Source organism: Pseudomyrmex gracilis, unplaced genomic scaffold (genome assembly GCF_002006095.1).
Source record: "Pseudomyrmex gracilis isolate BER0280 unplaced genomic scaffold, ASM200609v1 scaffold_10, whole genome shotgun sequence".
In the NCBI taxonomy this organism is placed as follows: domain Eukaryota; kingdom Metazoa; phylum Arthropoda; class Insecta; order Hymenoptera; family Formicidae; genus Pseudomyrmex; species Pseudomyrmex gracilis.
The window spans coordinates 375,052-402,174 of NW_018020594.1; the positions used below are offsets into that span (position 1 = coordinate 375,052).

The 27,123-nt window shown below is 39.7% G+C and overlaps 1 protein-coding gene across 5 annotated transcripts in view; it reads right to left on the reverse strand.

Moving 5' to 3' along the window:
* The window catches only part of LOC109862718 (protein Skeletor, isoforms B/C), a 54,826-nt gene that overhangs the window by 1,136 nt on the left and 26,567 nt on the right, over positions 1 to 27,123 (reverse strand). For 4 of the 5 annotated variants that reach the window (XM_020442856.1, XM_020442858.1, XM_020442841.1 and 1 more), the window contains exons 3-9: positions 18,403 to 18,628; positions 17,660 to 17,771; positions 2,655 to 2,893; positions 1,930 to 2,110; positions 1,453 to 1,473; positions 1,010 to 1,370; positions 514 to 837 (exon numbers count right to left, since the gene is read on the reverse strand). In XM_020442856.1, the coding sequence (XP_020298445.1) occupies positions 514 to 837; positions 1,010 to 1,370; positions 1,453 to 1,473; positions 1,930 to 2,110; positions 2,655 to 2,893; positions 17,660 to 17,771; positions 18,403 to 18,628 (1,464 nt within the window). The remainder of the gene's footprint in view (positions 1 to 513; positions 838 to 1,009; positions 1,371 to 1,452; positions 1,474 to 1,929; positions 2,111 to 2,654; positions 2,894 to 17,659; positions 17,772 to 18,402; positions 18,629 to 27,123) is intronic. The other variant, XM_020442862.1, reaches the window with a different exon arrangement.

Below are 27,123 nucleotides of genomic sequence, written 5' to 3' on the forward strand. Positions count from 1 at the left end.
CAGTAATCAGTATACGTTATTATATATATATATATATATATATATGATATTTTTCGAATAACAGGAATTTACCGAGATAATTCAACAATTTTGTAATTAAATATGTGAATGAAACAGGTCAATCAGAAATCCAAACACAATTGGTGTCTTTTTTTAACTTTGTATTATTATGAACAGATTGCGATTTACGTCTCAAATCGCAAAAAAATACACAATCAATCGTGTTTGGATTCATATATTGGCTTATTTCATTTATTTAAAAATTTTAAACTATTACTATTGTGTATTAATCATTTTTATAATGTGTATATATTAATGCAAATCTCTTTCAAATTTATTAATACGAGAGATATCTGAGATAAGATTGAAATAAGATGCATAGTTTTATAAATTACAATTTAATTGAACAATATTTGTTTTAAAGTACATAAACGTACTATGATGTTACACATTTGGCGTATAAATCAAGCTTTTATTTGTTACTCATCAGAAACAAATTAAACACGCACGTACCTGTTATTCGCGAATAACCCCTTTTCGCGCCAGTCGGTCCGATTCTTGCGGTGAAAGTATTTGTATCAGTAATAACCGCCGGTACCCAGGGTTCGATCTCGGGCTCGTTTGGAATATTATACAGAGAATTCGTACACTCGTGAACATTGTGCCTTGTCGTAAAATCGATACGAATATCTTCCGTGGTCTTATCGAATTTCTCATGAGCATTGGCTTCGCCCCGCACGTTTAGAGGTCCGATGGCAGCGATCACGCTCGTTTCCCTTTCAGGAATCATTCTATCTTTCTCCGGTTCGTTAGTTCGAAGTGGACGCGTATACGTAACTGTAATTAAAATAAAATCGCACGCTAACGGATGTTTTCGACCTTTGTATATATATATATATACATACATATATATATGTATATATATATACATATAATATATACACAGCAGAGTTCCCCATTTGTCACGCCGTCGAAACCCATTAACTCAGTATTCACGACAGAAACGTACCAGTTGTTATACCGTTCTTTCGTTCTCCATGCACAAACACCGCGTCATTCTTGCCGCCAACCCTCTTATCGGGGCACACGCCCTTCTTGCCGTCGCACTGACTGATAGCTGACAAGTAATAATCCTCGGCGATGAATCTGCCGGTCTTGTTGTCGTATCCGATCACAACGACATCTCCGCCGACCATCTCGGCCTTGCCTTCCTTTCCCGACAACCCGAACGCGACGTACTGGTCCTCTCTAATACGTCCCGAAACCCGGATCTGCACGTCCTCGCCAAGCAGCTGCCATTGCACTTGAACACGACCCTCCAACATCTCCTTACAATTGTTGACTGGCTTTGGCGTTGGTGTGCTACTTGTCTTAATAAGAAAAGAGCGAACTATTACTTTACCGCCGTTTGTTTGTGCAACAAAATTTTCTACGTGCCAGTCGTGTACTTACTGGATTGTACCACCACGGCGGCTATTCCATTTAAAAATCAAGAACGACGTTATTAAAGAAAAAGAATATATCACAAATAAACAAATATTTGTACATTATATAATGTACAAAAATATAAGAAATGAATTTTTTTACGATTACAGTTACTCGGTTTTTAAATAGGATATAGGACTTTAACTTCAGAGCTAAAATCTGCTAAAACAAGATTGGTCCGGTTGCTTGAGAATAACAAAAAAGAGCCTCGCTAAGGTTTCATTCAACCTAAAATATTAAAGTTACGTGCATTTTATCAGAGAAAGGCGCAAATGTTCCTCTTCACAGTGCATTCAATACGTCTCTATTAAAGCGAAGCCTTTCATCGTGTATATCAAAGAGCAGAGTCGCGCATATTATCATAGTGAACGTTAATGAGGGTACGTAAGGTACGAAGTTTGAGACATATCAGGTCGGTGGATTGGAGAACTCATTTTGGTTTACCGTAATTTTCGTCTGGCCGAGAGCCGGTGGGACGTCGAGGTCCTTTGGAATTAGAACATGCCCGAAATTGTGTCTGTATTCAACGCACCACACCGCAAGCCAGTTGATGTCGTACACTGTCAGTTTTCCCGGCAAGACGATCTCAATGTCCTCTCCTTGGTAGCCTCTTAATGGTGCCAGACTGTCAGCAAATAGGATCGATAATTATCTCGGCACATAGAACAAACAGTGCGCGTCTTATTATATTCAATTAAAAAAAAAAAAAATCAATCTTTAATTCGTTGAAAAAACTTATATATTTTTTATGAATGTTTGGTAAAATTTGTTGAAACTAACGTTAAAAGTACTATATTATATTAAATTATGTATAACTTTGACAAATACTTTGACAAATAGAAGAATGAAAAATTGTATTATTACACATAATTAACTATGTAAATCAGAATGATATAAAAATAAAGGTTTATATAGAAAAATGTGTGACAACAAATTTGTTTTAAAAAGAAGTATAGCATAGCACATTATACTTTTGATCAATTTAAACTGCGTAAAATTAATTAATTTTGCACGTGCTTATTCACTTGCCATATAATTTATCGAATTATATACGAAATATGCATTTACTATTTCAATTTTTATTTTTATTTTATCAAATTGTTAATTCAAAAATAAATAATAGCAAACACTTCGTAATTTAAGAATTTATTTTATATATGTCAACTAACCTGCCCATTTCATTGGGAACTTTGATACCATAAATGTTGGGTTCTGAACCATTGCCTACCCAAAAGTAAGCGTCCGGACCGCCACCGTCGTAGTGTAAATTCGGAATGTAGATGGTTTTGCTGTCTAGAATACTAATGTTACCGCTGCGGAGACCGTGTGCTAATCTCGAAAATTCAGGGAGCACTTGTAATTTTGGTACCTTTAAGTCAGATGGAATAAAGACGTCGCCGAAATCAACCTAGAAAACAGATATAAACAAAACTAACATATTTTTTTTTTCGATCTTGTACGCGGATCAACTCTTCAAATTTATTAATTATCTTAGCGCACGTGCGCGCATTTTTCTGTGAATTTCCTAAATATTTGTTTTGTATATTTTCTACTTTACTTGTCAATGCACATCAGACAAAATGAGATTTACATCAAAATTTTTAAACCTTGGATCTTGAAGTAACGATCGCAAGAATAACTTTAAATAACGTTTTAAAACAAAATAAGAATTAGATCGTACGTCAATCGCATTCGCATTGTGTATATCTTACGGTTTTTGAAGTTGAAGTTGTGAAAATCATATCGACAAACCCGCTAATTTATCCTTCCGAGGATATGCATTTACACCCCACGGGGGGTGTCGAAAGAGTCGATTTATCATTCCCTATCCAGCGTTCGAGCTGACGCGACGTACCGATGAGGGGTCTCTCTCTCTCTCGACTCGTTTATATTCTAAGTTCCGTCAAACGTCTCAACGTGAGAGAAGTCGAGAAAAGAAAGAAAAAGAGAGAGACAGACGGTAAAGAGGCAAGATATCGGTTGAAGGTCCGTAAAATCCGAGAAACGGATTCTCCACCCTTACGTACACAGAGAGCAAAGTCATTCGTCCCCTCTTTCTCCGGGGAGCTTTATATACATTTTATGGCAGAAAACTCAACGTTCGGCAATTTCTCAACTCATTTCGAAATCCCGAACAAATCTATTTGTGAATGGCAAAATAGCAAGTCGTATGTAACATCGATCTTCTTTCCAGTAAATTTTTTTCTCGTCTCGCTAGAGAATAATATAAATCGAGTTTCGAAAAAATAATATGTTATTTTGATGAATTTTCTTACACAAGGAAGCTATTATCTTAATATATTATTTCGAGACAAAATACTTTTTATTGTAAACTTTATAAATTTTAAAAGTAAATGTTCGTGTGTTTTCAATATTATCTATAGTGTTTTATATAAATTATTTTAAAAAATCTAAAAGTAGTTTTTTGTGTAAAAAAATTAAATATTAATTGTATTAGTTTTCTTGAATGTAATTTTGCATAATTGAAATCGTGCGCTCTCTCACGCATGTCTGCACGCAAATTAGAATGGAAATATTACCGAGGTTTTGAGAGATGTTTTCTTTTCTCTTGTCACTTGCAATTCCGCTATTTCAATTATGATTAGGTAGTAATTGGATAATTAAAATTGAGGCGAATTTAATTAACCTGCTAAAACAGAAAGTAGATAAATGCTAGTGTCTCAGCGGGGCGGGAAATTAAATCAGGAAGATGTGTTGTGTGCGCGAGAAGACGCACGCGCGCGCGTGAAAATCCCAGCTGGCAAATAGTTCACTAACTAAGATTGTGTCTTCGGAATTGCAATGAGAGAAAGAGCTACGATTTTCTCTGGAAACAACCATTCCGAGGAATATGTTCTAGAAGTTTCGGAAATTACATTTTGCGGAATTCTGCGTGTAGTGCACAGATCAACGGCGTAGTTTTGCAAAAGTTCCTTTCTGAGATGTGCGTACATACGTGTGTGTCTTTAAGAATTTTGTCTTTAAGATGCATCTAACCGATAGAATATTTGGACAATTGATCATCTACGTTACCAACGCTAATATTCATTTAATATATTCGAAGAATTATCTTATTCGACTTTCGTAACTGTCGACTCATATCTCTTTCGCATCAAGTTTTATTAAAGATGACAAAATACACCGACAATAATTACTAACAATTATCATATCAAACATACATTGTTCTTTCCTTGAAATGAAGTCTAACAGTTGTGCTCTTGCTTATGAGAAGCAAGCTTTTCGAGTTCTCAAATTTCCAGACTAAATTAGTGGGCACGCGTACTAATTTCATCATTAATAACAATTATTTTCGAGAGAGAGAGAGAGAGAGAGAGAGAGAGACTGCGAAATTTGCATGCGCATTAATCCCATTTCGTTTAAGGGCTCGTCAATCATGCCGTGCACCCTCCACTTGCTGATGGCTCGATGTATGCTAAGTCCTGGATTGTTCTGTACGAATAAGCCGCGAGACGAGCTTAATAGCATTTTGAGCGTACTTAAAACTGGCTCTTCAAAGTGCTCTCCCTTATTATATTACAGTTAATGAGAGAATTAGAACATATTTATCATTTAAAAAAAAAAACTTGTTCTAAAGAGTAAACACACCAGACGTCCCTAATTGGTTGTGGAAAAGAAATCGCGCGAATAAATATTGAATCACTAAAATATAAAAAACTAAAGTATAAAAAATTAAAACTAAATCACAACATTTATAAACTCTCAAAATATTAATGCGCGCGCGAAAAAATTACATTACTATTATTATTATCACATTACATAATGACACTTATTTGTCGCAATACAGTTTCTCGATATAATTTTAAGTGTGTGTGTGCGCGCGCGCATGTAACTAATAACATCACACCCACAAAATAACTACAACTTTCAAACTAAATTTACGTCGAACTAATTCCGGAGTCTGCGATGATCGCTCTTTGTAAACGACAAGAAATTTACTTTCCATTTAACGATATTAATCTTCAACATTGACGTGTATTGGTAATAAACTCGATAGCACCTACGCAACTTTCCTTAATTAACGACGATGCGAGCGAATATCTGCGCGCATTTTCCATTTGTTGAAAATCAACGTGTTGATTTTCACATCGCACATCACGAGAAGATTTGCTATAAATAGAACGCGCGCAAAGTTCAATGAAATACCAAATTAGTGTCGAGAGCGCCCACGTCTAGCAACAATATAGTATCATGGTTTATTTTTGTAACGTACTTTGTTACGTGAGATCGGCTACGTGTAAGATAACAAATAAGATATTCAACCAGGAGATTTAGTGTGTGTAATTTTCATTTATTATTTTATTTATTTCTTTCGACTCTCTTTCTTTCTCTATGTAAGAAGAGTAACAATATATTTGTGTTACGACCGAATTATCGAGTTTCGGACTGTTATCAAAATTTTAAAATCACTTACCGTAAATTCAATAACGCAGATGTCGGAATATTGTATACTCGAGAACAAAATACCGCCAACAATTAAATGAACAATACTCAAGCTTTTTCAAATAAACTTAAATTAATATTTCACACAAATTATAACTTGCATATTATAATAGTATAATAACATGTGTAATTTTGCAAATTTTATTGTACAACAAGCGACTAGAGTTTAGAATATAATAGACTCTTTAAAAAGCTTGTTTTACATACATATGTATACTTATATTTTTACACATAAGAGTTTGAGAAAATGCAATTAAAAAGGAAAAAAAATTATCCGATTTAAATCAATTTCTTTCCAAGTTCCGAAATAATATATTCGAGATTACTGTTCGTGTTCTCAAATAAACAAATGATTTTCTCAATTAATTTTCCAATATCGATTAGATCTCGATCTCGATGTAAACGATATTTTTCATCAACAAACAACTTGGTCCCTCGCAATCGCTAATGCCTGTCAATCTTTCCGCGTCGTCTAATCTTCCCGCGATAATTTCCCGAGGAAAAGCTCCGTCTCGATCCGATTGTCCGCGATTGGTTGCTGCTGCATGAGGGACGCGTATCTCTCGGATTATAAACCGGGATGCGACCGGTGCTAGGGTTCCTCAATCCGATACCTTTGATGTAACCGTCACATCCCCCGGACTCCGAAGTTCCGTGCGGGGTCGTTGCTACGCCCCTTTCTCCCTAATAGACTGTTTATCTCGTAAGCTCAGATTTAGATTCGGATTAAAGTCTATTATGCCAAGATACATACTACATATCAGGATACGCGTGTGGGATGCACTTCACACAAGAGTGTAGTCATATTTTGCATAGCAAAAATATAGACGAAAATACATAAAGCTCGAAAATATATAATAAAAGACTTGTTTGTCTTTGTTTTCTCGTTGCAATTTCGTTTTTAAACATTTTCAAATGTAAGACATTTGAATAATCACATTTATCAAATAACGCGCTTTTTTTAGAAAAAAAAAAAAAAAGAGAGCCTTGCTTGCTCTCAAGTTCAGTTTTACGTTCTCGATTCAATAATTGCTAATTGACGTATTTCAACTTTGACAGCGTATGAAGAGTATTGTTAGAGAAAGAGAAAAGCCGAGAAAGTACACACGTGCTGCCGTGTATCAATCTTATTTTTGTTTTTTCTTTCTTTTTTTGTGTAATTTACGTGGTTTATTTTAGTTTACATGTTACAAATATAAATCTTACATTTGATAATCAAATTATTAAATGTTGCGATTTTGTGTGTAATAATTAAATTTGATAACACAACTTAAAGAAAGAAGTAAAAATATATTACGCATTTCTTTCTCTCTCTCAATCTTTTTATCTTTCTTTTCCCACATACATATTACGGGAGTGTTGTTTTCTCGCTTCCTGCGCAGTCGGGATCTGTGCGTTACTGATACACCCATTATAACCTGTGGGTGGCTACTCGAGCAGTCGATATTCAATCAAATAAATCCCTTCCCTAACAAACTGGAGAGTCACGAATAGTATTGAGAGAAAGAGAGAGAAAGAGAGAGAAAAACAATTAGAGAAAGAAGAGGAGGCAACAACGAGCCGGAAGAGAAAGAGAGGGAGAAAGATGAAGGGAGGAAATCCAGAGGGGAAAAAAATAAAGGGGGCATTACGTATCGGGGAGATTCCAGTTCCAAGCCGTGACTGTATATTATTTTAGCGCCTTATCAGGTCCGTATCACCCCTCGTCGCGCACGAGGGCGACGTCCCTCACGACACAATCGCCCCCCCTGTCGTGAGACACACGTCCTTTCGGAAATTGAGACATTGGCTCTTGTTAGATGATGCAATAGCATCGTTCGTCGTCCCTTGCGACCATTCCACCGCTCGAGGGCGTAAATGCAGTTTAATGCTTCGCAGTTTATTGCTGTAATGTAACGCGCCATCATTCCACAAAGATCTGTCTGTCGTATAGTCGATTAAACGCGAGTGTTACATAATAAAACGGTGTTTTACAAGAAATAACGTCGAGATTTTATTATCGAGATGTTATTCTATCCATTTGTTCACATTAGATCATCGATTCACATTTTTTATCAGTTTCAAACGGTTACTTTACCTTGAAAACAATACGCGAAACATGAAAATGTTAGTTCTTCGCGCGTTGGATTTTTACGAATTACCTACATAGATCTACACAACAGAAAGAGTCGAGTGATTATTATCATTCGACCGGGAGTAAAACTTTGTGTAAACGTACACCTTGCTTAACAAGATCCGAAGAGTATCTCTTTACGAGCGTTTTATAGAATCCCACAATTCAAAGTCGAAGGACAAGCAATCGGTAAGAAGGCAGATCGAGAGCGGGAGGGAAACAGCGAATTGAAATCCGAGTGAAAAAAAAAAAAAAAGAATCTTCTATTCGCGAGATCGTTGGACTTTAAGTAGGTGATAAATTAAACGAGCGCGCCCCCTCTTCTTCCTCTTCATAATACCTCTATATCGTAGCTACCAGATTTAATGGAATTTTTTTTTAACCGAAACTTTTACTATCCCGGATAAGCTCTTGTTAAATGTGTTTCACTGGGCTAGTCTCTAATCTCATAGGTTTTAAGTATCGTTTAAAAATTCGTTTTTTTTTTTTTTTTCAAAGAGAGATATTGGAAAAGTGTAATGGATATATTAATTGAAATTTTATATTTTTGTAAAAAAGTCCATATCACTTAGTGGAGCACACAAACTTTATCGAAAGATAAAGAATCATCATCACATCTGTTGGCACAACGATGAAAGTCAAAAATCAGCGCAACGTGTCGGAATTTCATAAGGAATTTTCATGCGTTAATAATCGTTTTATTTATCTGTATTTAATATTGTTGTTGTTTGATATGCACCAAATATATTATCGAAATCAGCTTTTGACAAAGGATCTCTTTTTTTTCCTAGCTTGTGGAAGTGATTAGACCAACTCACCTCCGTTCATATATGTATAATACACCACTGCTACTATGACAATATTATAGTAGCAGTTACCTATCCTGGTATAATACGAGTGACGAAACTTTCCCGACGATAGAAGGACCGGTGGGCGGTCCTCCGGGATACCTCGAACTTTCGCAAGCTCCCGTCCAATCGGGTTGTTGGAAGGCGAGAGAGCTGGATAGAGAAACTGAGAGAGAGAGAGAGAGAGAGAGAGAGAGAGAGAGAGAGAAAGGGGGGCTGTAGAAAAGAGACGTAGAAACAAAGATAACGAGAAAACAGAGAGCTTTTTCCGCCGGGTAAAGATGATAACTTTCGTTGAAATACACAACCGTAGTTAAACGCACGCGACGTTAACTTCGCTTTACTTTGCTGCATCTCGTTTTTTCCATCTTCGTCTATTTTCGCATTTTTGCATTTTTCCCGCGGTTCTCCCGCCTTTCTTATTTGAAATGTCGCTCAACGATTGATTCCACTTGTACGTACTCGATATTTGTCTGAAAGGGCAATAACATCCTACAAAAAAGGCAGCATTAGCGATAATAAAACAGCGATCAACGACGTTTGTCATAAACATGTTTTTTTTTGTTTAGATGCAAAAGAACGTCATTAGCAAACAACAATATTGTGTGCTTATTTTTGGTGTTAATTTTAGAATAAAAGTGCAATGTGTTTTGTAGCACGCAAAATGCAAAAAAAAACGCAATTATTAAAATAGAAAATAGAAAGTTTCGTTTGTTTTGCAAAATCTCATAAGTAACGACATTTTTTTCCACGTACTAATTGCTCGGTAAAAAAGCAGCGTTCCAATTTCGAGCTGTTTGTTTCATTTTTAGAAAACAACATGCACATCTGCTCGCAAAAGTGTAAAATAATGAACAAGACAAAAATAAAAACGTGAACGAGAAAAGAGATAAAATAAAATGAAACCTGATACGTATCGAACAAAAAAAAGTAGTTTTATCGCTGGGAGTTATTTCTCGGCACGTTTGTATTCACTTTTATGTCTTTGCAAACGGATATTTATATATATATATGAAGTTGTAATATTAGCTGCACTGACATGTTTTAAATCGGCGCTGCTTTTGGTCGAGAATCTCTCTCGCGAAAAGTGGTTCGAGTCGGCTATATATTTCGATTTTATCCATTTTCGATCGAGCTCCTATTGATATCTCGGAACATGTATCGGCGTTTGTGCGTCGATGGATCGCTATGTACTCAATACGATCCGATACATCGGCGTACATCAGCTGGAATCACCCGCAATCTAACACACCCACGAGAACGAGTCGATGCGTAGGTGATATCAAAATGGCGCACGAGGCATTTCACGCCCTTCGACCTTCCCTTGAGATTACACGTGTACTTTGTGTTGACTTTAAAATTGCTGACATTACGTCTGATTAAATGGAATTCAACTTGTTACGTGCCTGATCTTCGTGCGATCTTCAAAGTGTTCTCGAAACATTTACCAAATCCGTCCAAATCACGAAAGTGAATACGAAAGAAGATCAACGAAAAGAAAAGAGATTCTGCAAACAAAAGAAAGCAAAAATACAGACGTTTTAACGTTAATTTTTGATATTAATTTCATCATCAATAAAACGTCTATTTTCTATTTCTCCTTGTGTGCTTGTAAACTAAAAATATTACTCGACTTTTTGAAAAACTCTTGACTTCCGGCTCCGTTACCTTGCTGGCCAGCGAGGACCATGGGGTAATCCCGTTCAAAATGGCGGCGCTTGAGACACGGAATACTGCGACATGGACAGAACTCGGAGGTGGAGGAACGACACCTGTGCGCGGGGGATGCGACGAGGGGAGGACACGCTAGATGGCTCGAAAGAGCGGGAGCGACGAGAACGACCGTGGGAACGGAAAGTGGGATGATGTAAGCGTCGTATCATTTTCAGAAATGCACCGTCGGGTAGACAGAGAAGCACGGCAACGCGGGGGCGAAGCACGCGAAAAGCCCAAAGTCACGAAGAACGGCGGAGACACAGAAACGCGACGAGGAGGGAAGGGTTGCGCGACGAAAGAGAGAAATGATAGAACGAAAACGGGTGATATCTGCAGGGTGGTGAGAACGAGAAGAGAAAAAGACTGAGAGAAAGCGAGAGAGAAAGCGAGAAGAGAGCGAGAGAGAGAGAGAGAGAGAGAGAAAAAGAGATAGAGAGAGAACATCCTCGGCTACCAGCCAGCCAGCCAGCCAGTCAGCCAGCCCCGGCCAACATCGACCGGGTATTGTCGCGTCTGCGCCTGCGCCACTGTTATCCAGGACTATCAACCTTGTCTCAATTCCTGATCGTCCGTTTTCCCTGTCCCCGTCCTACTAATGTGTGTGTGTGCGCGGAGAGGGGGAGAGATCTATGAACGCGTACAAGTGTGCGTCGCGCACGTGTGTATGTGTGTGTGTGCGTGAGTATCTACGCGTACGCATCGACACGCGGTATCATCCCTCTATGAAAGCGAGGCGTTACAGACGATCGCGCGACGCCGAATCGATGAACGTCGAGATTTCTCGTATTCGCGGACAGTCATTTTCTACGTGATCGATGAAGCTCCAAATGTCCAAAGGCCGGAATGACACGCTATCGGAGAAACGTGTGTATTCGCTGGCGAGGGATATTTATAGCAGACTGAGCGTTAAATCGCTAAGATTTTTATTACATGTCGATGTTATTCGCGAGAATAATATCGTACGTTCGCGGGGAAAAAAATTAACGGAAATTTCTTCGCGTATATTTTTGTTAGCAAAACAATTCCTTAAACGGTTTAACATTATTGTTCGTGTGTGCGAGAATTATACGTATCTATAAAATCTTTTAATGCTCGTTAATAAAACATTTTGTAAAATTAACGAAATTAAAAGAGGTCTGAAAGTCTTTTTAGAGAATACAATTTTGTTTTAAAACGTCGTTTTTTTCTCATCGCGCATTAATAAATTTACATGTAATTAAATACTAAATTGTTTATTCCGTCGTAAATTTCGACCAGTATGTAGCGGCGGCAAATCGCAAATGGACGACTTAGCTACTCAGTAATTTGTGCATCGATTTGTACATCGACATCGTACACGCACGTACCGATTGCTACTGCATCATTCGGTGACAAGTCGTTTGCCGATTTGTCAGGATTATTAATGGATCTATCTATCGATGGATAGACGCTTTGCGACTGCATTCGTTGCGCGAGTTATTGTTGCTTTAGCGAAAGTAGAGGAGAGAGAGAGAGAGAGAGAGAGAGAGAGAGAGAGAGAGAAGAAGAAGAAAAAGAAGAAGAAGCGAATGAAACGATATTTCAAAAAGTTACATAACTGGACTAAAATCTTATAAGAGGTCGTGTTTCAAATGCTCCAAAAGTGTATATTGTATATATACATATACATACATACATATATATATATATATATATCGCGGAGAGATGCGTGTCCGATATCGATTATTAACGTCGACTTTTCGGCGAAGAAAATCCAACGGCACGGAACGGCTTCCGAAGTTGTGTGACGTGTACTCGGAAAGCTTTTCCGCGGGCGCCAATACAATGAATGATGTCAATATAGAGAAAAACCGTTCTCCGAAGCTTTTACGTACGCCACCGTGAACTTATCAATGTCGCTTTTACGTTTCACATTGTTGACGGGCATCGCAAAATCACCCACATGTCACTACATTTTATTATCCCGCCGAAGCGACCGACGGGTTACAGAGTTTTGACCGGAAGTAATTTTGTCACACACACGGGAAACGTTTGCGGACATTCAGTCGGATATGCGCGATGAAAAAAAAACGACATGTTTTGAAACAACATTACGTATTTAACGCGCATTAATAACGAATCTTATAAAAAAAAAATAAAAATACAAATACAACCGTAAACAAAAAAACGCACGACATGTGTGCTTTCACATTGCGTTAACGATTTTGTTCGAATTGCACCCGACAACTTTAAAACAATGTGAAAAGAAATTGAGTGCGCCAAGAGTTTAAATAAACGATGATATTTAAAATACGCTTATCGATATCGACGTTCAGAATGATCTTTACGCTCGACGAGAACGCGATTCTCCACTTGTGCACCCTTGTGGATCTCCAGGAATCTATTCTAAGCGGTTATTAATTGATGCTCTCTCTCGTGCGCGCGCGCGCGCGCGGTCAGAGACGGGGTCGGTCCAACCACTCGGTGCCAGAAGCAATCGTACTTCGTCATTCCACCCCGAAAACTATGAGGCGTTTAATTAACTCCCGGGATGCCGTGAAAGAGAGACCGGGAGAATTCACATGCAAATGTTCCGTGACACACGTACGAAAGAAACCCATTTCTTTTTCCAACCGGAACTCGACTACCAGAACAGCTTCCATAGACTTCTAACACTTCGCGCGAACTAAATTTCATTCGGAAATATTGCTGTCTCAGCGCGGAAAGAAACTTTTTCTTAAACAGTTGGTATAAAATGATGCAAACGCGAAAATGCAAAACTTTACTTGTCTCTCGAATGTGTCTCATTCTCTTGATAAATAAAGAGCGTTTAAGGAAAATGACGTCTCAGGTTACATAAGGTAGAGTAATTTTCAAAAATGTCTGAATAAAGATTTTCAAGAAGTGTACTGTTACAACAATATAATATTATAAACAAACTTACGACGAGATAAATTGTTAATTATATCATATCCCGATGAGATGTAATGCAAACAATGAACGCGCTTATAATGCGTATCGATAGCCGGTATCTATTTTTACATGATTTACCACTGGTGCGAATCCGATGCGCAAATGAGTCACGTTGGGAAAAACAATGAACGCAATCGCGTAATCGCGAGTGGCAAAGTAGTCTGCGTCACGCATAGGTCAGTCAGAAAGTGAAAAATGTTGTAATCAAGCGTGCGCTTCCAATGACATGGTTTCTTTAATTGTACATAATTACATAGTGTAGTTCTTTGTATGCTTATTATATTTGTATTCGGGCTTTAAGTATAATTTTCTCTCCATTTTCTTGCAATAATTAATGTATTTTGTGATATATATATATATCACATAAAACACATATTTCTGTGATTCCGAAATTTTGAAAATAAAAAAAGAAGATCCATGTGCGCATATATATACACACATGTAAATACTTGATTTTTTTCACATTGCGTGTAACATTAATATGTGTATATATGTATAAATGTATGTAGTAAAATGTTTCAACGAGGTCATAATAAATGTACGACGCATTATTACGCCATATAGTCGTGTTTACCTTCATGAGAAATTTCAATTTTAATAAGAATAATGTTAAAATGTATCTTTGCATTTTGCACGTATCAGAGCTTTGTGCGTATCATTTTCAGATATTATCGTTACATGAGTAAAGTGTAAAACGTTTGAGCCAGGAAATTAAAAACGATATATCCTACATCGTTTAATGTTTAATTTATATTCCTGCCATGCGACGCATTAAATCTCAAATTATTATACAGCGGATATTCAACGTTTTTCCAATAAGTGGCATTTATAAGCCAGAGAGAAATGAAACTTTGTGCGAGATCGCGATTTACGCGCTAGTATTCCGCTCACGCATTGTACAAACGCGGAACATAAGAACGCGATTAATCGTGAGTGAGAGACTGTCGAGAGAGAGAATGAAATATCGAGAAGCGCGTCGGGGAAAAGAAAAACGAAGGAACGGGATGACAAGCCGATCACCCGGCTTTAACAGTTCGAACTCCTTCACAAGAGGCGAATGCCGCCGTTGCCGGATAAGATCACGTCACGGGATGACAGGAAAGTTGCTTCCCACCACCACCCTTTCACGCCGTCCATTCCCTGCATATAACACACACCCACACACATACAAAAGTGACTGTCCGCTTCGAACGGCGGTCGAAAGACAAGATAATATACATATATGTGTGTATTTGTGTGTGTATCGAGACGAGGAAAAAAAATTACTAAATCCCACCTGAATCAGTGGTCCATTGAGCGGTGGTTTGATATCGCCAAAGGATATCTCTGTTCCTTTGAAAGGAAGCCCGACGGATTTGAAGGAAGAAGGATACTGTACCGAAGGGGGTGGGTCTTTGAGAAGAAGCGGAAGGAGATCCCGAGGATCCAAAAAGGAAGGACGTGGAGGAAAGGAACAGAAGAAAAGAGAGCGAGAGAAGAGAGAGCTTACATATATTTTATATATATACATACACACACATATATATATATATATATATATCCTTTCTGACAATACATATATATCTTGTGTTCCGGGATAAGCGCGAGGGAGAGAGTGCTGACTGGCAGACAGCTCCTGTCTACCAGATATCCAAGCGAAAACTACCGCTGTGTACTATCAGCCATCCAATAAAGAGATCCACTTCTTCTGTAAATCACAGAAAGAAGAAAGCAAAGCACGCGCGTAGAAGTCGGTACTTTCTACGAACGTTTCAATGACGTACACTTATAAAACTTCTCTTTTGTGACCGGGCGTAACCAATCGAGAAATATCCTGATAAGCACAAAGATGAACTCTATGTTTGAAATTAGATATGTATACTGAGTTTTTTTTCTCTATTCCATGGCACACTTAACGCGAATACAGAGAATAATAAAATTTTTATTTTATAGAGATTTTAAATTATGTTATCATAAGAACAAAATACGAATTCATAGAAAGTTTATATATTCAATTGTGTCAGACTTTTTGCAAATTTACATTTTTCACAAGACATTTTTCTACAAAGATTCGTTGCTTTGTAGAAAAATCTCTCAATACATCATCGACAAAACTGATTTGTTTTACTGTGATGTTAAAAAATAGTTGTATATATATATATATGTATATATCTTCGCGCTACATCTCCCGCGTGTTACACAACGCAATCAATCGATCGCGAGTATCGCTAACAGGGAATCGTTCGCTGTTGTAACAAGAACGCTCGTTTTCGCTGCGTAAAGTGCCTTTCGTACTTTTTTTTTTACGAGAGAACACGATATAAAGAACTCGCCGTAAAAATCTCTCTTACGGGCGCGCAGCCCCCTAAGTTATTCGCTTTAGTCGATCGGTGGGGCGGCCGTAAACGAGAGCGATTTATGCCAAACCCCGAACGATGACTCGCGGCGATCGTAATGGGACACCCGTTAGAATGGACCGTAGGCGGCGGACAGCGCGCGTTTTGCGGTGACAGAGCGTGTCTGATGGAGGGTTGTCACGGTGCGGGAGCACCCCTCAGACTTCGATATTAAAGCCCTCCTAATATAAGAGCAAAAGCTCTGCTCTCTACCGTCGATATGCTCGCTTCAAACCTCTTTCCCCTTCCCAGAGGCAGCGGATATCGCGCTTGTGTGTCGTTATATTCATACGTGTGCGCCCGATAAAAGGGGAAATATGAAAGAGAGAGGAGAGGGGGAAAGGCAGACGAACCGAGGGTAGTCCCGGACTAAGCGCGGACTCCTACGATCGCTGAGATTTTTTTTAAGCATCGGCTCAGGCAAGAGAAATCTGTTTGAGAGGATATGTCTGTGTTTTAATTTGTATTCTTCTTGTGATGAGAGGGAGAAGAAACGGGAGAGATAAGCTGGATTAACTCGCGAATAAGTGAGCACGGTCTGCGAAACAAAAGCAAAGAAGGAACATTAATTGTAAGTAAAATATACAAGTAAAATATGAGAAATCCCGTAGTCAGAAAAAATATCTCACTAGCGAGCGCCAAGTAGGACAATTAGATGTTATAAAGAGTGATAATGTTTCTTTTTTAACTTCTTGCAAATTAAATTTTTTTAACGCGAGCTGTCCACTCTCTAAAGTAAATTTGTTTATTGTGCAGGTTTTTCTTCTGTGCAATATAATAGAAAATGGAATGAAAATCCACTCGCAAGTTTTCAGATGTGTGTTAGATTCGAAGAACTATCGAAAAGAAGGAGAAGAATCGACTGTCCTCAATAAAGTTCTCGTGAGAATAGTCACACACATTCTTTTTTGATAAATTCTTTAAAAATTTTCCAACTTCTTCAAACAGAAAAACATATCCCACAATTTTCAATTTTTATTTTGTTTTTTTAGATAATAAATATTGGGGATAAATATTAAGACACGGGTGTGTTTGTAAATTTCGATATTTTTTACGCACTCATCAACGTGACATTATTAAGCGCGCGCGCGTGCGTTTGTGCGTGCGTGCGTGCGTGTGTTTACTCGTCTGGATTTGCGGCGAGCGAGATACCAGCGAGAGATAAAGAAATGTCGAATCGCACGCGCGTTTAGACTGGTGTGTACTCGGAATGAAGAGAAGCGGGAAAGAGAGAAGAGAAAGCCGAGAAAAGGGAGACTCGCCACCCACACGTGCGTGTGCACGCACGTGTACGCGCGCATTCACACGATCGCGTACACACCGTTCCCTCAGACTCGGCTTCCGTATCCATCTCATACGCTCCATTGACCCCGAATGCACGTCTCCCTTCCCCGATAGAGCTTCCCTGGACCTTCTCAAAAATCAAGTTATCTCTACTATTCTTCTCGCGTCTCGTAGCATTTGGAATAAAACGCGCGATATAACTATATACAACCGTCGAACGGAGAAACGCCTTCTTACGTATATATATCGCGCGATTTCCCCGCGATAAAACACCGAAAATTCATCGCGCAAAATCTCGAACGCGGGAAACTCGTTCGTCGAATGAATTTTCGCGCAATTAAAATATGAAATAAATAATTTCGAAGCAAATCTCATTTTGCGCTGAAAAATTAATATACATGTTAAAAAACTGATTTTGACGATATCGAGATCGATCGTTTACTCACGGTAAATCTTCTGCACCAAACGCTCAACCACTTGATATCGCGTATGCGCTTGCCTCCCGGTAACCTCAGAATGATGTCGGTGTAATTGTACGCCTGCAGCACTTGCGGGTCACTATTTAGGAAATAAAAAGAAAAAGAATCTTAGTGCGACTTATAACTGTTGATTATAACGACTGATTTGATTGATTTCACGCCTCCTGGCGTTGTCGTCGGATCTACATTTCATGCGAATCATCAAGTGCGCAGGATCCGAAAGGGTTGCGGAACGAAGAAGATATAGGAGAGGGAGGGGAGTTGTGCATGCGGTCAGGGATGCAGGGGACCGAAAGAAAGGGTAGTGACGGAAGGTGGTGAGAGTAATGCAGGACGAAGCGCGCGGCAGTCCGTAACCAAGGGATGAAATGAAATTCAAAGAGCCCGTTGCGAGCGCGGTCGTATATGCGGAAAGGGTGCCCCGGCAATAGTGGAAAAAAAGAGAGGGGGAAGGGATGGAAACAGAAGGAAAAGGCCGAACGAAATGAGTCGTGCGCGGGAGAGTGCAGTTCATAAAATGGGAATTATACGCCAATCTCGTTCGGATTTCATCTGCGCGAGCACTTTATTACGTTTCTGCTCGGCTACTTTCTACTACTCGCTCTAGCGCATCTGGAGAGTATCGTTTAGTCAATTTCTTTTTTCCTTTTTTCTACGTAAAAACATAATATAAATATGTCGGATTATTTCGCACAAATATTGGCAGTTACCTGTCCTTATCAGTCTCGGGGTAAGGTACGATGTAACCGTCTGGATTGGGCATGGAAGTGTTACCAACCCAGAAGTAAGCGTCCGGGCCGGTGCCGTCGTAGCAAAATCCTTTTATGAATAATGTTGCGTCATCAACAGCGTACACTTTACCTTTGATACCGTGCGCGTATTCTTGCAACGTCCCGATCAGCTTGCCGTAATAATTGGGCCCGTTTCTAGCGTAACCTGAAAGCAAAAAAGTAAACATTTACGCGTTTATCGAGAGATTGTAAAACATATAAACTGCAGAAATAAAACTGGCTTAATTATTACAATTCTTCTTGCGCGTCCGCAATATTTCTTAAAATTTCTAAAATTTTCTAATTGCTAGTTTCTCGAATTTTTTTCTTAATATATTTTTGCTTGGTTTTGTTAGCGCGCGTATAAATAATTTGTTTTTATTTAACCAAAACTTTCTCAAGAAGTAACCATTAAGTCATTCCGCGAATTTTGTCTAAACGAGCAGCGGACTGGGACACTGAGTTTCACCCTCGTGATGTAGGTTGGACGCATCACCGCCCCGATACAAAACCGATGCGATGCCGCCTCGACAGCGCAAAGGGAAACCAACGCGGCGCGGTTCCGTGATTTGCATGAATTTCATTTCATTTGCTCGACAGGTCCGTAAAGCCGGGCGCTGTAAATGTATGTATATGTATCGGAAGACCTAGCCGCGACAATAAAGATCAGAGGGTGTTTATACGGTTCGAAGCCTTATATCTATAATCACGCATTGGGGAAGAGAGGGAAGGAGGGAGTAAGTTTTTAAAGTCGGAACTCGCAAACTTAAATCGAGTATACGTGATCGGTAACAGAGAGCGTACAGATTTGATGTGAAAAAGCAGAATTAAATTAACGGATTAGAACTTGGTCTTTAACTTGGTTTCTCCCCTTGGGGAACCAGTCCATCGAACTCGCGCAGACCGAAAGTCTGTCCTCCCACTTTGCTGTTTTTTAATTTGCTGTTGAATTAAATGAATGAAATATAAATTAGCGACACAAAAAGTTACAAATTTTATTACACTTAAAAAAATATAAAGTAGAAAACAATATCAACGTACAGTAAATGTGCGACATTTATTTCCACCGAAAAAAATGTTATTATATATATATATATATATATATATATAATAATTACGTTAAGGAAAATTGCAATAATTACTATCTTAATATAAAAATATAACAAATATTTTTTTATTACATAGCTTTTGCAATCTTTAATATTTAATATTTAAAATACGATTTATATCGAAGTGAAAAGTTCCGTAAGTTAGAAGCGATATCAGAATTTCTCCAACAATGATCGTTCAAGAGCCCTGTGTATATATGGAATATAAGTGGCGCGCCGGCGTTTCTGTATTTAAAGTAACGGCCCGTTGGCGTCGTTGTAGCGCGTTAATTCGTCCCGGTGATTATGGATCCATTAGCGTGGCAGCCAACAAATAGCACGGTACAATCCAATAACCGTCGCGGGCTATAATAAAAGGGGAGGAACAGGTTTAGGCACCAGTCGGGGGTAGTTTAGTCGGTGGCGCATTGTCGCCTGCACACACGTACACACGTACATACACACTCGCGTGCACGTGTCCGTATGAAAGCATCCACACAGCCATACGCGTGTCCACGGGATTCGCAAGGGTGGCTCGACACCCCCATACAGGACGCATCAGATAGCGATCGTTGCGTTCATTGTCGCATCATCGCAATATCCTGCCGCTACAACGGGAGGATGGGACAAGGAGGTATCGTTGTAGACGAAGAAACGTGGTACCGAAGTTCCCCCGTCTGTGTCCAAGTACCGAACGGGGTGGACGAGGCGATAGAGGGATGGGATAAAAGCTTTCACACAGTGTACGCGTCATTTCTGAAGACCAATATCAACGACGTTTTGATCATCAACCTACTTCTTCAGACATGTCAAAGAACGCTAGCTGAGGACGCTTGAATTTACTGTCGATATTTCTTTGATATATTGTGTGTATAAGCAGATAATTTCTACTCGTTTCGAAAGAATTAATTTCCACGCCTATTCAGATCTTGTTGCACAATTTGTTTGAACGATTCAAGAGAAATAAACTCTCCGGGCCCGATTACTCGCGTATAACCAAATTTTTGAAGTTTAAATAAACACTTTACACGCTATACATATATATATATGAGATGTCAATGAAATATTTAAATATTACGCATATATATTATTTCCAATATCTGGATTTGACTTTTAGAAGTCTTAAATTTTTTTATTTCGACATGTATAAAATTAATTTCGATCATTTCCCTATTGATCACGCACATTCTCCTCATTTAACTGGCCCGTCGCACAAATGAAAACTCACCCGCGAGATTCGTCTGAAAGCAGAATATGGTGCTAGAACGGTCGAGGGAGTTCGGTCAACATTTGAGCACGGTAAACAGCACCCACTTGTCGATACCCCTCCCTACGTCTACCTATTTCACTCACTCACTCACTATCTCTCCCTCTCTCTCTCTCTCTCTCTCTCTCTTTCTCTCTCTCTCTCTATCCGTCTCTCCACCGATCAGCTTCCGGTTGCGCATAGGTCCTTGGAATAGTCCCCCGACACACATTGATCTTAGGTAGGGTCGTCTTATGGGTCTCCGCGGAGGGAATATCTTAGCCCGGGGCGTCCACGACACAAAGCATATTGCATACGTCGCAAATATACGCGTAACGTCGCCGCGAGCGCAAGGTTCGTTAGCGCATGATGGACACTCTTTGATATATGTATCTAGTTATCGATCGAGATAGATATATCCTGAATTCTCTTTTTATTTATCTGACAGAGAAGAAATTTCGATCGAAAATTCCTCCCTCGTAATGAGCTGGGTACACAAAAGTGCATTAATGTCATCTCCAGTGCTTGCATCCGTGCGGCAATAAAATTGTTTATCTGAGAAAAGCATATTTTTCCATATCCGTACATTTCTATTATTCTCGCGACCGCAAGTAAGTACCGAAGGTATCCCGTATATGGAAATTCAAGTCCCGTCGCTCTTAAGTGAGTTTTTACGCCCACGTCGAAAGTTTTTACACAGACCTGTATAATCTCTGAATTTCATTCCGCGGCACGGTCACGGATCATCGGTAAAAAGAAAAAAAAGAAAAAAAAACAATTTTTCTCTCAGCCGGTTTCAAGTGTTCATTTGAGCGGCGTCGATTGTGCGCGCGCGGAATTAACGCCGGTTAGACGCGTTCCTGGGCGAGTCAGCGTGCGACCGGTTTAGTTTGCAAATAGATACGTGCACAATCTGGCTTTCACTTTCATCGTCGAGCGCAGATCGCGCGATGCGGTCGAGCTACGACGACGAAGCCAAGCCTCGCGCCGCCTGTCGATATATCGCGCGTTCGATTGCGAGAGCGAGCAATACATTGGCGAGGTGTGTTTTCAGGTGATTCCCCTCGTCGATCCGAACAAATATATGCGATTCTTTTTCCGTAAGAGAGAAAGTAAACGGGGGGGACGGGGCGGCTCGAGGAGGAGAGACTCAGTGACTTGGGACGTTAACGAGACTAACCGGATTCATCGCGCGGCGGCGGCGGCGGCGGCGGCGGCAGCAGCACAGCAACGGCAGACGTAGAGCGACGGGGAAACACCGAAGAAAGGAGAGCACTCGGGCGACGGCACTGATTTTAATCAAGATATGGCCTGGCAGCAGCCAACGGCGGATCAAGCGAGCCGGGGCTTATCGATTTTCTAAGTGCTCCCCGACCGACACACACAGTCGTCGCGACACAGGCGTCAATTTGAAAGTAACGGAAAGAGAAATTTGCACGCGAGATATTTCATTCTTCAGTCAATTACGAGCTTTTTTTGAAAGTCATTGTTGACTAATAATAGTACAAGAGACGATGCAACAGAAGATACACAATTGTGTTGTAAATACGTGTGTCTGAAATGTTTTCTTATGTAAAAAATCACTTTTAAAGAGAATTACCCACACAAATAACATCGGTACGATAACAAGCGCAAGTAAATTTATAAATCAAATAGCAAGTAACTTGTAAATCGTAAATAATAAATTTTATACACTTCGAACTAGATATAATTTATAATTCGTATTATGACACTATTTAACTTTAAATACAATTAAGGAGAAAAACAATGGAAACGTCAGCCGAATTGATTGTGTCTTTCCTCGCGCAATAGCTTATCGAAGTTGTGTGAAAGTAATTCCGCTGTGACCTACTTGCAATTTTCGATAAAAATGCTCGAAGAGAGACGTTTCAAGCTTCGGCGCTATATAAATAAAGAAAGTTTATTCGAACATTAATACATCACAACTTCCTAAAGCGTGGAGTTCGTAGAGAAAGAAAGAGAGAGAGAGAGAGAGAGAGAGAGAGAGAGAGAGAGACAGGGCAATTATTTCGTTCTCAAATATACACCTATTATTTCGGACACGTAATTTCAAACAGCAGTTTGCGAACAAATCCTCTCGACGTTTTTGCAAAACTGTTGAAAACCAACATATTAGAGTTACTCGACCGCTAAAGCCATGATACGAGCTGACTTGCTTTCAAAGGTAATATTAATTATTGTCCACAATACACATTTAACGTCTCATTAAAAAACAAAGAGAGAGAGAAAGAGAGCATTTTGAAATCAATAAAACTTCAGAACTTTTCGTCAGTTTTCCGCGAATTAAATGAGAATAAGCGTATGAAAAAGAGCGCATCCTAAATAAGAGAATATATATACGCATCGCCACTGATAATTATCGCGGACGAGGTAATCTCTTAATCGGATGTGCGGCTCCTGTCCTCTCCTCCCGTAAGAAGAGTACAACTAATATTTTTTGTCGTTTGCCCGTTAAGAGATTAAAGCCAAGGACGTTCGTCCGCTTCGTTTTAGGGCCATTATACTTTTTCGAGAGGGGATAAGGAGAAAGAGAGAGAAAGAGAAAGAGAGAGACAAAGCGAACAGAACGTGTAAGAAGGAGAGAGAGAGAGAGAGAGTGCTGAGCTTGCGGAAAGGGTGCCTGGTGATGCGTACCGTAGCTACCTCGCCAAATGCATTAAGACCACCGTCCCGTCGTCCCTCGCAATATCGAACTGACTGAGCTGCACGACTCGTTGTACGAGAAGCGCGGCCCGAATACGCTATATTCCTCGCACTTCGTTGCGGACGCGAGACGAGAAAGGTCTCCGTCGGCACTCCGTTCCCGTGGGTGGCCGCGTTTGCCGCCCGATATATAAGCGCACTCGGCGCACAGGCTGTCTCTCTCTCTCTCTCTCTCTCTCTCTCTCTCTCTCTCTCTCTCTCTCTCTCTCTCTCTTCCTCTCTTTCTCCGTCTCTTTTTCTTTCAAGTAGTGGAAACATCACGCGCAAAATCTCGCTCGGTCGTACGGTCGGTTACATCCAGCGCGAGCTGCGGGAGAGGGTGTCGCGAAAGAGAAATAGAATCTCGAGAAAATAGGAGCACGTGCCGCGAGGGCGAAACCAGCGGCTCAAGTCCGGTCTACGTCGCGCCGTATAGATACGATTTCCGATACGATGAAATAAACACCGTCGAGCTTTTATAGGAATGCTGTGCGTGCGAACAATTTATTTCGCGGCGCGAGTATACGATACGTACAATATACGATATATTCTTTCGTTCTGTTTTTCTTTCCAAGATATCAAATGTATGACCGATATAAAGATTCAAATCTATATTTGAAATTATTCGTAAAATATTAATGTTACATACATATTTAATTGCTTATTTATTAAAATGTCAATTTACTAAATATGATGAGTACATTATTATCTCTGATACATACGAGATATACGAGCAACTCAAACGTATGTTACAAACAAAAAGTTTGCGATCGAAGATTCGCGGTATAAAAATCGACGTGCGTTACGAAACGTCATCGGTATCAGTAACGCGCATACGACACGAGCCAACGTAGGTGGAGGAAGAGCGATATTACGCAGTTCCATCTCTCCGAGTTCGCGTATTTGAGTTTCACTGCGATATGAATGTCTTCTCGTCTCCCCGCGCATACGCACGCCGTAGCATATCGATTGAACAGAGTATACACGTATTTACGTGTTCTGTTAGAAGCAGGTTCACGTAACACGGTGTCGGCTCCGTGGGAACCGAAATCGTCGGAGCCGACGATGGGGTGGGTGGCGGAGGTCGTAGGTGGCTATAACCGGTCGTCTCTCCCGGGTGAAGCTTCCTCGTTGTCGTCCCTGCGGGAGGGAGAATGGCGCAAACCTGGACGATAATGATATCGTGCAGCGCGGGGCATTTGTCATGCGTGTACGAACACGCATTACGTATTGTACGTCGACGATGCGTGACGTGGCGTGCGAGCGCGTCGTCGACGAAAAGTCATCGCGCTCGACACTCTCTGACTAATTCCTGATTTATTCCGAGCGAACAGCAATACTTTTAGCCGCCGAAAATGGGGGTGCATTAATTTCGATTGAGTCCGTATTATTGTGTCACGTGTATTAAGACATTGCACGTGACAAAAGTTTTGTAATCGTAAGATCGTAAGTAAATCAATTAATCACAGACCAGCTAAAAGTAAGGTAATATTATAATTGGTTGAATTGTGTGTGCTTGCTTTACGAACAACAATGTTTTCACGTGCAATGGCCTTTAATATTAGTTCTAGTTTTAATTATATTATACACAAAAAAACATTCTCTCAGAAAAAAATTACACCGAGACATTAATTATATCGACACTCGTGTTTTTTATTGCGTAATATATTCGCAGAATATTATAAAAAAAATATTCGGAGATTTTCTTCGATAATTTTATTAACTTTTTTAGTTTAATTTGTTACTTGATTAATTTATAATAGTGCAGACACACTCGCGGATGCAAGCAGAGAAGACAAGATGGTCGATAATGATTTTCTCTGACGGAGTGTGCGTCTCTCAACCGTCTACTAACGCATTATGCACTCCGAAGACGCGCAAATGGCAGTTGCTCGCGATACAATCGACAGGGGAAAGTCACTTTCGAAACAATCCATCGATAACTTGTTGCTGCAAATCGTATTATAAGCCAACTAATTAGTCAACTTGCAACGTTTACTCCGAGATTACGCACGAGAGACATTTCTCTTTATGTACGTGAAATTAATGAAAGATCTATAGAATCTATAGAAGATCTATAGAAAACGCATATTAATTATCGAGGTTATTTTTTCATAAGATCGTTTTTTTTTCCTCTTTTTCGACGCGTGCGCAAATAATTTTTCTGAACGGAACTTCATTCCGATTTCGCATGTTCTACGACAAAGTATTATAGTAAATCCCCATCCTACATTCCCGCGTCGTTGTATTCCGAGCGAATATCAGTCTACATCGATCGGTATTCGTAGGAATTCCAATCGCGTATCAACAACGACGATCGTCACGAGCGTGGAAAATAGAAATAGAGAGGGGTATGTGTCACCACATACACGTATAGAGAGACAGAACCCATGTGAGGGAGAGAACCTTGTGTGTCGCGTTATACAAAACACGCAATACACAACGTTTTTGTATTCATCATATACGGTACATTTTCCGTTTTACTTTTTTTTTTTTTTTTTTTTTTAAGAATCTCAAGTAGCAATTGCGTAAGAGGAGACACCCTTTCACTGTTATACATACACACTACGCGAAGGGAAAAATGGGCTGAAAACGCGAGGATCAACGCGATCACGGATTTTCTCAGACAATAGACGTTCCATTAGTTAAATTGTTTCTCTCGACGGTTCTACTTCCCGGCTTCTCGTCCCCGCGACTCGTTTTGGTAATGGGTAGACGCGGATACACAATTGCGCGGGGGTATCGTCGCGAAAGGAAAATGAACAGAGTCGATAAAAAGAAACAAAGCGCAGGGGAGAGCAAAGAAAATCAAAGGTGACGATAAACGTTCGACATGCGAATCTCAGTACGTATCGAACTGACGTTTCGGCATCGATACGATGGGGAGCGCGGTGAAAAAAAAAGCGAGACGCAAGAGATTCCGAGTGTGAGTCGCGAATCGGAAATCTGATATCACAAAGTCAGAAGCTTTTGAAGATCGAGGATCAGGTACTCGGGAATCCGAATCAAATTTGTTTTTGTGTAAATATATAATATGTATATACACAATGATGTAATCTCTTTATGTACTGCAAACTACAGAATTACAAAAAAGTGGCACAATTGTCGGATAATAAAGATAAATACTCGCAGCAAATATGCAAAGTATAATATCTTCGAGTGTATCTTCTCTTTGCGATATTATTCGCAGTAAACGAGCTCACAAAGAAAGAAATTAATCTCGGCGCGTCTCTTAAGAGAAAAAGAGACGCAAGAGAAGATATTTTCTAGCAGAAGTAATTTTCAATAAATAAATATGTAATAAAGATGAGAAAAAAAGTTTTTAAATTTAAATGTTTACATATATACGTACCCATGTAGGAATTGCCGACAGACTTCCAGTAATACTACTAGGCCAACAATGGCCCAACCTTTATAGCCGATACTCGATATTGACAATTGGTCCAGTATTGGCCCATTTTTGTATTTTATAACAGCCCAATATTGGCCCGTTTGTTCACCAGTGTTCGGCATACATATTGGGCCAGTATTGGCAAGAAGACAGGACCAATATTGGCCCGTTTGTTCACCAGTGTTCGGCATTCATATTGGGCCAGTATTGGCAAGAAGACAGGACCAATATTG